The 13724-nt window shown below is 55.9% G+C and overlaps 1 protein-coding gene across 1 annotated transcript in view; it reads left to right on the top strand.

Moving 5' to 3' along the window:
• PPP1R1A (protein phosphatase 1 regulatory inhibitor subunit 1A) overlaps positions 1 to 9644 on the top strand; it is a 58797-nt gene extending 49153 nt beyond the window's left edge. Inside the window, exons 3-7 of the mRNA XM_075902083.1 lie at positions 1592 to 1629; positions 2196 to 2259; positions 2707 to 2913; positions 7116 to 7243; positions 8741 to 9644. Of these exons, the coding sequence (XP_075758198.1) occupies positions 1592 to 1629; positions 2196 to 2259; positions 2707 to 2913; positions 7116 to 7243 (437 nt within the window). The 3' untranslated portion in view covers positions 8741 to 9644. The remainder of the gene's footprint in view (positions 1 to 1591; positions 1630 to 2195; positions 2260 to 2706; positions 2914 to 7115; positions 7244 to 8740) is intronic.
• Positions 9645 to 13724: the final 4080 nt, after the last annotated feature.

Genomic DNA, 13724 nt, shown 5'->3' with positions numbered 1-13724 from the left:
CAGAAGGGGCCATTGTGATAATCTAGTTTGGCTTCCTGTTTGCCACAGGCCAGAGACCTTCTGTGAATTAATCCTTGTTGGAATGAAAGGAGAACTTCTAGACAACAATCCAATCTGGATTTAAAAATTGCCTGTGATGGAGAATCCACCGTTGCTATAGTGGAGGCTGCAATACCACAATGTCATTCTTTCTTTCTCCCAGTGCTTCAGAGCAGCGTGAGGGGAGGGATGAGGGCTTGAAAGGAGAGAAAACCAACAGCTCTTCCATTGAGGCCCTCCTGAGGCCCACAAGCCTCTCAGTGGCTGAGGGAATTTGGTGGTCAGTGGAATTCTGGTTACCATGGCAACACCCTATTTTGTTTCCCAGGCAACTGCGATGCTACAGGTCGGGTACCCATTGCTGAGTGGGCAAGTGTTTTAAAACTGGGGGATTTTTTTAGTTTGTTGGAGCAGAAATTGTCATGGTGACAGCATCCCAGCCCAGTCCTGCGGGGGAGGTGGCAAGACACAGGCAGAGAGCCCACGGAATCTCCCTCTCTTTCTCTCTTATGTGCGTGCCTACGCACATGCACACGCACACGCACACACACACACACCTACCTTCCCTGCTTTGCAGCAGCCTGCTCTCCACATGCACTTAGCACACACCCCACACAGACCATCCAACAAATATACCCATTTTGTGGGCACACTGTACGAAGAGCGTGCACACACTGACATACACGCACACGTGCTCTAGGAAGGAAAAGGGGCCACTCACCCAGGCTGCCCAGCGGAACAAAACCAACCCCACCAGGGAAAAACTGGGAACAGATAAACCCAGCAGGCTGGGCCTGACCCTGATCTCAGCCACGCTGCTGCAAATCATCAGCAACTGGAGCTGCCCCACTGCGGGTCAGGGTGAGTCTGGCAGCATCGGGCCTACTGTGCCGTGTTCCCAACACCAGCCTGGGGTGTGGTGCCCTGGCACAGAGACTCCATTGCTGTGCTGGGAGATGGCTTGCTCCCTGGGATGGAGCTAGTGCATTTCACCAGTGACAAACAGTGACTCCCGGGCAGGGCTAGGGCCTGACCCACTGCCCCCTGCCCAGTGCCAGGGGGGCACAGAGTGCCTCCATGCTGAATGGGAGGGGGGCATTTTGCAGTGCTGGGAATGGCACATGAGAGACATGCTCAGTCGGGCCCAGCCTCTGGCTGCTTGAGGAGGCAGGACGAGTATCTGAGCAAATATCCCAGCCCCCTTGCGGACCAGGGCTGAGCCCCTGCCCTGCCCCCTCCCGCACTGGGAGGCTGCGATGATGTTGGTCCATGTTTCCAAAGCGTTTTGAGGTCCCCAGCTAGGGCTGCTCTGGACAGGCAGAGGGTGAGTGTGGGCAGTGGAAGGAGGGTTAACGCTTTGAACACCGTGTTCTAAAGCAGCTGCTGAGGATCCCCAGAGCTGGCTCTGCCCATGGGGATGAGAGACCGCCCCCCCCTTGTGCCAGCCTGCACTGGATGTGATCAGCTCCTGGTGCCTTCTCTCTGTTAACTTCTTGCTCCTCTTCTCCCTCCCCCACCCCACTCTTTTTCTCCTCGCTCCCCCCCCCCCCAGAAATCGACGAGGACCGTCTCCCCAACCCACTGCTGAAGGTAGGTGCCTCTTGTCTCACTCACCCTCCTCTGGTGGGTTGGGAGGGGCTGGCAGGCAAGTGCCCGTCAGGCAAGCCCAGTGCAGCATGACTCCTACGGGCCTTGCATTTCCTGGCAGGCACATGCCTGAGTCTTGTGCTGGAGCAGCAGGGCAGAGCGGCTCCATCAGTGGGCTCAGCCTCGCCTCAGCCCAGGGCCCAGCGAGCCAAGGGGCTGCCATCCCCGGAGAACACAGGTGTAGGGAGCAAGAGGGGGAGTCTGAGTGTGGAGGAGCAGGTTTGGGGGTAGAGTTAGGGGGTGTGAATGAGCAAGTGCCTCGCTGTGAGCGCGTGGGGACGTGATGGGGAAGTGACTGCAAGGAGGGAGGGGGTAGAGGCTCTGTAGATGGGGCCCTGTTCAGTGGGGGGACCGGAGTGGGGTGGGGGGCAATGTGCCCTGTTTTGTGCCTGCTGGATGCCAGCCCCTGCAAACAACCCAAGCAGCCCCAGTGCCTCCGGCTCGGGTGGCTGTAGGGTTCTTGTGCCGTGCAGTGTCCTGCGGTGACCTGGCCTTTCCTCCCTTTGCAGTCGGGGCTGTCCATGTCCCCCAGGCAGCGGAAGAAGGTCCCCCGCACGACGCCCACCATGAAAGGTACCGTGGCACGTCCTCCACTTCATGCTGGTCTGGGGAGCACGAGGACATGCAGCTGGTTGTCTCCAGGAAATGCTTCTGTCCTCTCCTGCTTCCTTCGCCCGCCCGTCCGCCCACTGTCTCGGTCTGTTCTCACATTCCCTCCAGTCGCATCCTTTCTCCTCTGAGCGGAGAGGATCGGCGCTGGACAGACATGCTAGGAATGGGCGTGGGTGGCAGTGCTGGGAACGGGCCCCAGGTTTGGGGGGATCTGCCCGGGGTGGCTCAGCCCTGGCGTCAGGCCTGGGAGCTATCAGGATAAGCTCTGAGCCATGGTGAACCAGCGCTGCCCGTACTGTGCCCCATTGGAGAGACACAGTGCAGGAGTCCAGGGGTCTGATGACCCCCAGCGGCCAGGAGCTCCCCCTTTGGCCCCAAGGGCTCACCTGGCATTTCTCTCTCCCGCAGAACTGCAGATGATGGTGGAGCACCACCTGTGCAAGCAGGAGCGGGAGGAGGAGGATGCCAGCGTGGGGAGCCAGGACCCACACAGCCCCGGGTGCTGCCACCACGGTAACACAGACCCCAGTCACAGCCCTGGGGGGACCTGCCCCCATGTCCGGACCAAGACCAGGCTGGAGTCTCCGGAGGGCAACCACACTGAGCCAGACGGGCGTGAGTATAACATAGACACGCCCTCACTGGACAGAGTCCTTCCCCTGCAGGGTGGGTCGGCTCCGGCCCCTCTATCTGCCCTGCTCTGTGCCAGGCCTGGTTCCACCTTTCTCCACTGACACCTTGTGCCTCACTCACACCAGTGCGAGGCAGGGGTAACGTGCAGCCCACTGTGCACACGCTGGTGTCAATGCCGCTGCCACAAGCAGACCAGGGGAGCTGGGTCCCAAGGCAGAACCTGCAGCTCATCCGGCCTCCAACCCCAACCTTGGGCCCCAGATCCTGGGACAGGCAGCAGCCTCTGGCTGTGGGGCATTCGGGGTAGAGCCCCGCCTGCTCTGGCCAATGTCTGCTCCCAGGAAGATCAGGCCTGTGACTGCTTAAATGTGGCATTGAACTTTGCTTGTGCCCCTGAGCTTGCAAGTTCCTGTCTCAGGTGCCATCACTGTGGTACCTAGATACCTCACCTGCTTTAAGGCAATTACCCTCCCAGCCCCATGGAGAGATGGGCGGGGCTCTCCACCCCACGCTACAGGAGGGGAACTGATGCACAAAAGGGTGCGACTCCCTTTAGCCATGAGGTCAGCTCATCTGGGACTGTCCCCTCCCCTCGTTTCCCCACCCTGTGCAGCAAGAAGGCAGCTACTGTAAATACTCCCGCAAAGCTCTCCTACAAAGCACACAGTTCTCAGCCCGGCTGAGCCCTCAGAGCCTTGGGAAGGAACAGCGGAGGGAGTAACCACAGTGCCCATTGCTCTGACAACAGCTTTCGCTTAGCAGCAGGGCTTTCAGTGTGGAAAGTCACCTGCGCACATCACACAATAACCTTAGTTCTGACCCACAAGCCCCAACCGCTGTGTGGAGCAAACCCCCTTTCTTCTGCCCCATACCCCATGCTGGCCTCACCCATGGTGCCCCGCTTCCTTGCCCCGGTGGGCTAAGTGAAGCCGTGTCTTGGAGAGGCTGTGGGAACGAGGTGGAGGGTGTAGGGCTTGGGTCTGATGGAGATAAGAAAGGATCTGCAGCAACTGTGAGAACACTGGCCTCTAGTGGACACAGGGGGAAGATGCAGCCACAGGGGGAAGATGCCAACGCAGCTGATCAATGGAGTGATGGACCCTGGCCACCAGGCTCAGGAATGGCTTGCCCATTTGGTGATTTGGGCAAGCGCATGGTAGAGCAGCTGGGAATCGGTGCCGTGATGCAGTTGGGGAAAAGGTGCGATCCCTTCCCTCCCTGATGAATCACTCACTGGAGCAGCCTTTTAAAAATACCTCCAAACCCCCTCATCAAATATGTACCAAGTCCTCCTGCTGGCAGCCTGCAAAGTGGGACACGCACATCGCTGACTCCAGCGCAACTGACGCAGCCAGATGAGAACCAGCTTCCCAGCTTCTCGCTCGCTCGCTCGCTCACTCATCTAAAAGTGCAAAACAGCTGCATGGAACACCACAGGCTCTCCTGCTGCAGGAGTGGGAGACAGAAAACCTGGATTCTCTCCCTGGCTCTGTGTGACTTTGAGCAGATTTCAGCCCCTCTCTATGCCTCAGTTTCCCCTTCTGTATGCCAGGGAGATGCTCATACCCTACTTGCCATGGAACTGACAGCTAATGTCTGCAAAGGACTTTGAGATCTGTGCGCTGCGGGGCTCTTTTTCTCTGTCTGTGCTTTCCTTATCTAGCTATTCTTCCATCAACAGCCTGGCTCGGGCTGTCAAGGAGGGGTGGAGACAGCTGCCCCAGGGTCTGGCAATTTAAAAGGGCCTGGGGGTCCTGGCCACCACTGCTGCTACTGCAATAGTGGCAGCAGATGGAGTGCTAGGCCCTTTAAATTGCCCCCGGAGCTCTGGGAGGTGCCCACGTTTAACAACCCCCCTTCATTGGCGTGGTGCCGCTGGTCAGCTGCGTGTGGAGACAAGTGGCACCACAGAGGGCAAACACCCCCCACCTTTCACAGTGAGGCTGCAGCCTCGCAGCCGGATTCCCAGGGAGTTTCCGAAGTCAAACAGAACTCACAAGCTGTGCACAGGGAGACAAAGTGGGACCGCTCGGGGTTACGGACAGAGAGAAGCACAGTGCTGTCTTTCAGGCCTGGGGAAAGTACTCAGTGTCCCAGCTAGATACAAGGTGGAGCTGATTGTTTAGTGACAGTGAAGACAGATTTCAAGGGACCATTCAAGATGAAGTGCCATGGTGGGGCAGGCAGGAGGAAGGGGAAAAGCAGCTTCAATGAGAGAGTTGTCTGTGGGTTAGAGATTGTTGCAGTGAGCCATGAATCCAGTGTCTCATTCAGTCCATGGTATTTAGTGTCCAATGTAGTAAGTTGAGGGTCAATAACATGGAGTCAGCAGGCCTAAATAGAGGCCTGTAACATGAAAACAGCAACAGGCCTGCAATCTAATGAGCAAGACTTTGATTCAGTAACACAGGCGCCAAAAAAGAGGCCCTGCTGATAACTGTAATTGTGTAAAGAGAAGCTAGATAGTTTCATGGAGGTTAGGTCCATAAAAGGCTATTAGCCAGGGGATAGAAATGGTGTCCCTGGCCTCTGTCTGTCAGACACTGGGGAAGGATGACAGGAGACAAATTGCTTGATCATTGTCTTCGGTCCACTCCCTCTAGGGCACCTGGTGCTGGCCACTCGGCAGACAGGATACTGGGCTAGATGGACCTTTGGTCTGACCCAGTACGGCCATTCTTATGTTCTTATGTGAGTTAGTTGTGAATGTGAATGTGAGCTCCCAGGGTCGTCCTTTGAAGGAGTTGGGCAGGTTTCCTTTGAGGATGGGGACTGAGAGGTCAGGTGTGGCGGGCTCACTCTCAGGCGCTGTGGTGGTTTTGTCTCATCATTTTCCTGGGTGAGTTCAAGGTGAATGTCTGGTTATCCGTATCACTGTTATGGGGCATTTAGCAGAGTGGATGGGGTGCCCCACATGTTGTAACAGGCACGTGCGAGGACCCATGGATCTTGAAAGGTGTGTTGTGGGGTTGTTGATCATCACAGTGGGGAAGACAAGGCTGTAGGTTTTGCATGAAGAGGCCTAGAGAACATGATCTATGAGGGAAGACTGAAAGAACTGGGCCTGTTTAGAAAAGAGAAGACTGAGAGGGGACATGAGAGCAGTTTTCTAGTCTCTAAAAGGGTGTTACAAGGAAGGAGAAATATTGTTCTCCTTGGCCTCGGAGGATAGAACAAGGAGCAATGGGCGTAAACTGTGGCAAGGGAGGTTTAGGTTGAACATCAGGAAAAACTTCCTGTCAGGGTGGTTAAACACTGGAATAAATTGCCTAGGGAGATTGTGGAATCTCCATCACTGGAGATAGTTAAGAGCAGGTTGGACAGACACCTGTCGGGGATGATCTAGACGATGCTTGGTCCTGCCATGAGGGCAGGGGACTGGACTCGATGGTCTCTCGAGGTCCCTTCCAGTTCTAGGATTCAATGACAAAAATCTCGGTGTGGCTCCAAAGCTTGTCTCTTTCCCCAGCAAAGCTGGGACAATCAATGAGGTCCCTCTCCTCCCCCGACTCTCGTGCTGGGAACAACACTGCATCAGCTACACACGGCTTCCCTAAAGCAGCCCACAGGAATGTGTCCCTGCACCCTGCTCCTCCGCCGCTCGCCTGGGATTTCTAGCATTAAAGGCCTGGCCCTCACTTGAGCTAAAGGGCTGTGGCTGGAAGTGGCTGTGGGTTTTTCCCTTCTTGAATGACCGAGGGGGGCTCAGAACTCTGGTTGGGGGCCCCGCAGTGGTTCTGGCTGGGTGCCTGCATTTTCCCTTCCAATCTGCAATGCCCCATGAGGTCATGGGCAGCACTGAAATGCCCCCTAGCCTGTGTACGGGGACATGCTGGATAGGGGAGGTGCAAGTCCCCCGTCCTCTGTCTTGGCACCAGTGCCCAGCTGGGGGAGATCTGGCTCAGGGTGCTTGTGCGGGGCACCCAGAATCCCTTGGCACTCGTGAGAGCAGCGCTCGCCCCACCAAAAGTCACCACAAGCTCCACTCAGTCAGTCTCCGTGGCAGCCTCTCTCTGCTCGGGAAGAAGGTGGCCCTAGGGCAGGCTGCCACATGTCCTGCAGGGCGAAGGTCCCTGGAGCAGGCTGCATCGGGGGGCGGCCTGTCCCAAGGTGCAAGCCCATGTTGGGAACACCCTGCAAGGGGAAGACCCTCACATAGGGCTCCTTGGGCCTGTTTTGTGCAGAGGACGAATCGACAGGGGCTTGTGCAAGAAGCGAAGGCGATGGAAGGCCAGGACGGTGCTCGGAGAAGCAGCACGTACACAGACGGCCAACGGATTCCTCAGGCAAGCCGGCTCCTGCCAGTGACTAGGTAGGAATCCCTGGGAGGCGGGAGCAGGTGGGGGGCAGGGATAGCTCTGTGGTTTGAGCATTGGCCTGTGACATCCATGGGTGTGCGTTCAATCCTTGGGGGAGGGGGCATTTAGGGATCTGGGGCAAATCTGTCAGGGATGGAACCTGCTCCTCCTACGAAAGCAGGGGACTGGACTGGACTTGACTTCCAGCTCTATGAGCTAGGTATATCTCCATATATTAAGGTGACCTGAGCAGACACAAGCTACAACAGGGCGTGCTGCTTCCATGTGCAGAGAGGGGATGGTTTAGACAGACTAGTCGATCCATCTGACCCTTAAGTACCAACATGCTGATAAGAATTCCGAGAAAGGACACAGATGCTGGCAGCACAGGCAGAGCAGAAAGATGCTGACTTGATGGTGCAGCGGTGTTCCCTGTAAGCTGGGTGCTTGTGTGGCCACTCAGCAGAGATTCCAATCCTGCCCAGCTGATTAGCAAGTGCCTACAGCTGGGTTTCTTCTTTCTACTGCTGGTGCACATTCACACGTGCCCATGCACATCAAATTATTCTGCACATGGATGGAAATGATTAGAGGGAGCGTTGGTGTGGGGGGACAGGCGATGCACCAGGATCTTCAGGCTGTGAACAGACAGGCACTTGGAGCGGTGTGGCTCAGGGCGGAGCACAGTGGATAGAGAGGAGGAAAGGGAATGATCTTGGGAATCCCATGGGCCATGTGAGCCCAGGACATGGTAACGTGGCAGGGCTGGGCTGGACTGACTGCCCTGGGCTTGGGCTCACAGCTTCCCACCTGGCTGCAGCTGATGTTGCTCCCTGGACACAGGAACTTTGGACTGGCCATTTGGAAGCAGGAGTGAGAGTGAGCACCCCAAGGGTCCCGTTCATAATGCATGTGGTCACTGGGAGTGCTGCTGCCCCAAGAAGCCACTTTTAAATCAACAAGGTTGTTTGGTTCCTCTCAGCTCCATGTGGTGCCTATGAGGGAGAGAGGGGACAGGTCCCACGGCTCATATGCCGCCCCCCACCCCCCGGACAGTCCCAACAGCCCTGAAGTCAAAATCTTAACTCAGTCTGGGTCTTGGGGCTCATCCTCTGGGCAGTAAGGGGAGGCATTATCTGACTCAGGCTGGATATCTCCCTATCACCCATGACAGCCTTAACTCTGCCCCTAGTGATGCCATCCTCCCTTCATCCCTTCTGCTCTGAAGTATGCACTGAATCACCCTATCAGCACAGCCAGTGCATGTCCCAACCCTCCCCATACTATGTGCTGGAGAAGCATTGTCCAGGGAACAGTTGTGCACACAGTGCAAAAATGGGCAGAGTTAAGGTTACAGGAGCCATGGCAATGGGAGGGCATGTGCCTGCAGGTGAAGGAGCAGCAGGATGAATTGGGAAGCAACATGGCTTTTCGTTCCCTTGCTTTTGTGAGTTCATAGAGTGGGTCCCATTCCCAACGCCAACATCTGTTGTGTATTGACCCTCCTGTAGGTGGCGTGCCATCCAGGTGTGAGTGGTGTTTCGAGGACAGAGGCAGGGCGACGCAGCAGGGAGGAAGGAAGAAGGAAGATCACTGAGTTTGGAGGGGGCACTTGATGATTGTTTTCTAAGATTTCAATGGCTGTTTGGGTGTTTGTGATTTTGGGTTTTTTTATTGATGTAGAGCAGGTGCCCTGGGGTGGGAAGGAGAGGCTGCAATCTGGCCCCAGGGCCCCACCAGCCCTTCCTGGCTCATGGCAGATGGAGCAGCCTGGCACACATGGGGCCTTTCACAGCAAGCACAATGACCCTGGGCAGGATTGGCAGGGCCGGGCACGGATTTGTAGTTCCATGCAGTGTCCAGAGAGCTCCTCCTTGCACTGCCCAGCACAGCACAGCACAGCACAGCACAGAGCCTCGCACTCTGCATGAGGCCACAGGGGGAATGAGGCAATGGCTGAGCCTTCTGTCAGGCTGCCCCCGGCCTCCCTCCCCAACCTGACACACCCTGTCAAGCATGTCCCAGTCCTGGGATAAAGACACCTTTGTGCTGGTGTGGACGAGCCCTGAGGAGCCCAGGGACACCCCTTTCTCCCCAGCCACACAGGAACCCCCTGCAGCAAAACCTCTGCACTTCCTCCTCTCCCTGGGTGCGCACAGGGCCTTTCGCCCTACCGGGCTCCTGCCGCCCTCAGCCAGGTCTCAGGACCGGTGGGGCCAAGCTGGGCCGGGCTCGGCTGACCCCAGGGCAAGCCTGAGAGGTGAGCATACATTGCCCCTGTGCGGCGGTGCAGGAGGCTGAGCCCTGCCCGGAGTGTCTGTCGTCACCTGCACTCAGCCCTCTGCAAATCACTGCCGCTTTGTCCGTCCAGAGCACCGAGCCTGTCATGTCAATCAATAAACTGATCTTCTCCTGTTGGTGCCTGCTGCTCATTGCACCCTGCGCTGGGGTGCAGTGCGGGGGGGACACTGGGCCCATCCTGCCCGGTCTCCCAGCTCTCCGGTGCCAGAGGCTGCAAAGGAAGGGGGAAGAAGCCCGCTGCAGCAGGCAGAGGATAATCTGTGCAGGTCTCATCCTGCTCTTGAGTGGCCAGTGAAGCAGGAGGGTTAACCCTTCCCAAAGCCTGGCTGTTCTTGTGAGCCGCAGGAGTGTCCGGTCCCTCTGGAGTCGCACAGTCCAAGGACAGCAGGTGCCTGTGTTGCAGGGAGAGGTGGAAGCAAGTTGTCGCGTCGACTACTCAACTACTCGCTTCCCCCCCCCCCCGTCCTTGCTGCCCTTGCTGATACAGAGGCAGCAAGTGGGGGGAGGAAGCAGGAACTGGTACTGGGGGGAGCCAAATTAAAAGCTGGTTCCCCCAGCACTGTCTCCGCAGTGCTGCCTGCTCCTACAACCCTGCGTTGCTGCCTCTATTGGGAGGACAGGGGAGGCTGCTGGACCTGGCATGAGCCGGGTCCAGGAGCTACCCCCACTGTGCCTCTGCAGTTTAAATGTAGTAGGAGCTGCGCTGCCTGCATGCCCGGCTCTTGCTACATTTAAACGGCCGAGCCGCAGCAGCCTTCTCTTATCGACTAATCGTGTAGTTGAGAACACTTTTATCGACTACACGATTAGTGGATTAGCCCCTCTTAACATCCTCAGGTGCAGGGAGCTGCACAGGCCAAGCACATGCTGGGCAGTAAAGGGTTTGGTTAGTTTTGAAATTCCCGCCGTTCATTCCTGAGAAGGAGCGTGTTAAAAATAAAAGCCGGAGAAGCAAAGTGAGGCTCAGGGCTGCAGGGGCCGCTGTGTTCCTGGTCATTCTGCTCGCCTGGCCAGTCTGCAGGGGGGCTCAGCCTTAGTGGCTCTCCAGCTCCTTCCCAGATAGATGGCTATGTGGGGGGCGGTGCCGAGCAGCTGACGGGAGCGGGGACAGCGGCTGGGGGGGGGAAAGCTGGAGGCCCCTGGGGAACCTGTCATGCCTGCTCCCTAGCCCCCCGCCCACATTCCAGCAGGCCCCCGGGCCATGAGGCACAGAGCAGTGCAGAGCCACCTGCATAGTGCGCTGGCTGGGGGGACATGCAGGGAGCCACTGGCTGAGGCCTGTGCCGTGTCTCAAAGTGCTTGTCGTTTCCCTCTAAAGGCCAGTCAGGTCCCACCCCCTGGCTGCAGGGGCGGGGGGCTGGCGGGAGGCAGGCCTGGCTGAGGATGTGTCCAGCCCCCAGCAGCCTGCACTGAGAATAACAGGAAGGCAAGGCCCCCTTGTCCTGGGGGAGGAGCCTCCATTGGTCTCACTGGGAGGGGTCCTCCATCCCGTGGTGCCGAGGCAAGGGAGCATTGTCTCTGCTGTTTTGGGCTCTCTGGCAGCCCCCTCCTCAGCACTGACCACCAGGCACAGACATGCCCCCGGCTCCCAGGGCCCTGCTCTCGGCCTGCCCCTTGCAGCTCCAGGGCACTAGTATCCCATGGAGGGGAGGCCCTGTCCCAGCTGTGACTCCATGGCAGCCAGGAGGCTTTCAGTGCAGCCAGCTCTGAGCTTGGTCCCAGGCCCAGCCAGAGCAGCTGCCAAGGGAACAGGGGCCTCAGCTGGCTGGAGAGGAGAGGCCTGGCCTAGACCACAATGGCACTCAGAAATGGCCAGGGGATCAGAGGCAAAGTCCTATGGTTAACGCCCTGTGTGATCCGTAAAAGAGATGTCTGACTGACCCCACAGCAGCCCCTGCCCTATCCACTAGGCACCACGCCCCTCCCAGGCTGGCAAATAGAGCCAAGGAGTCCTGAAGAGCTGCACTAGGCCGGACCAATGACCCAGCCAGCTCAGTATCCTGGCGCCAGCAGTGACTCGTGCCAGGTGCCAGATGCTTCAGAGTCAATGAACAGAGCAGGGCAGTTTCGAGTGACCCATCCCATTGTCCAGTCCCACCTGCTGGCAGGCAGTGCTTCGGGGACACCCAGCACACCCTGACAACCTGGCCTAATAGCCCCTGATGCACCTACCCACCATGAATTTAAGTATTCTTTGAACCCAGTTATTCATGTGACCTTCACAACCTTCCCCTGGCAACGAATTCCAGGCTCCTTGGGTTCGTTTTATACCTGCTGCTTGTCAATTCCATTGGTGGACCCTTGGGTCTCGTGTTCTGTGAGAGGGTAAATGTCACTTTCCTGTTCACTGTCTCCGCTCCAGGCATGGTCTTATAGACCCCCCTTCGTCACCTCTTCCTCAAGCTGAACAGGCCCAGTCTGTTTAAGCCCTTCTCATACAGACATGGTTCCATACCCTTAATCCCTTTTTTTGCGCCTTGTTGTACTTGTCCCAGGTCTAACATCACTTTTTCAGCTGGGGCAACCCCAGTTGCACTCAGCATGTGAATATCCACATGCCATGGATCAACAGGGTGGCACTATACTGTTTGCTGGTTTAGTCTCTCTCTTGCCTAATGATGCCCAACATGGTGTTTCTTTTCTGGCCCCTGCTGCCCATTGAGTGGCTGTTTTCAGAGGACTCCCCACAATGACTCGTGACTCTTCCATTAGTAACAGGGCATTTAGACCCTCCCCCATCACCTTCGGTGGAGTTGGGATGCTGGTTTCCAATGGGCGTTACTTTGCACTGACCATACTGACCGGCTTCTGCTCTTTTGTTGCCCAGTCACCCAGTTCTGTGAGCTCCTTGTAACTCTTCACAGTTGCTCATCTGGTGGGTAACGTTGTGTTGTCAGGGAGGTTTGCACCTTCCCTCTCCACCCCTACTTCCCAGGTCATTTATGGACCTGTGACCTACACGAGCCCCAGTACAGTTGCTTGGGGACCTGTTATTTCTCACTGTTCATTGGGATAGTGTTTCACTTTGCCCTTTGTTTCCTGCCTTTTAACCAGGTACTGAGCCATGTGGGTACGTTGCCTTGTTTGCCCCAATGGCTCACTTTGTTCAAGTGCCTTTGATGTGAGACCTTGGCAAAGGCGTTTAAGCACACGGTGATCACCTTTGTCCACATGCTTGTTGACACCCTCCAAAAATTCTAATGTTTTGAGGCAGGATTTCCCTTTACAAAAGCCATGTTGACTTTTCCCCAACATATTGTGTTCATCTGTGTGTCTGATAATCTTGTTCTTTAACTTCAACGCATCTGCCTGGTACTGAAGTTTGGCTTATTGGCCTGTAATTGTCTGGATTACTCTGGCATCTTTTTTAAAGATCAGCACAACAGTCGCTCCTTTCCAGTCAGCTGGGGCAGAGGCTGATGTACATACCTTGGGTAGCAGGGCTGTAATTTCTGGTTTGAGTTCCTTTGGAACTCTTGGGCAAATACCAGCTGGTCCTTGGGACTTATTACTGTTTATCAGTTTGTTCCAAAACCTTCTCTATTGACACCTCAGTCTGGGACTGTTCCTCAGAACTGTTCCTTGACAAGGAATGGCTCAGGTGTGGGAATCTCCCTCATAACTGCAGAGATGATTGATGCAAAGAATTCATTTAACGTCACTGCAGCTGCCATGTTTACCTTGAGTGCACCTTGGAACAGCCAATGGCTTCACTGATTTTTGTTTTTTGTGGCAGACTTGCTGATTCTGATATACTTACAGAAACTGTTAGAAAAATCCTGCCCTTCTAACTAGATCCCACTCTGTTTCCCGAGCCAGGGTATGAACTAGACAGGGGTTGTTTTTTTCTAAAAAAACAAAATCAATCAATAAATCACTTTTTTCTCCCCTGTGAAGATTTTTTCTTTCTCTCAATTGGTCTGAGGACTTTAAAATTATTCCCATCGGCAGGGGAAAAACAACAGGAACCAGTTTTAATTCACTTTTGTTTTTTATTTGTCCTTCACGTAGTTCTTTTGCTTAGTTCCTTGGTTTCATTTTCACATGCGCAGAGTTTGGGTTCAGCGTTGGAATGTGGAGCTGTTCGAATAATAACCGGTTTCGAGAAACGAAGAGTAACTGCATGGTAGAAAATTACGCCCGAAGTACAAACACGTACAGAGAATACCCATGGCGGAGGTGAGCTCGGGTGTA

Source organism: Pelodiscus sinensis, chromosome 19 (assembly GCF_049634645.1).
Source record: "Pelodiscus sinensis isolate JC-2024 chromosome 19, ASM4963464v1, whole genome shotgun sequence".
NCBI lineage: Eukaryota > Metazoa > Chordata > Testudines > Trionychidae > Pelodiscus > Pelodiscus sinensis.
Note: the sequence above shows the minus strand (reverse complement) of the source record. Positions and strands in the feature narration are given on the sequence as shown.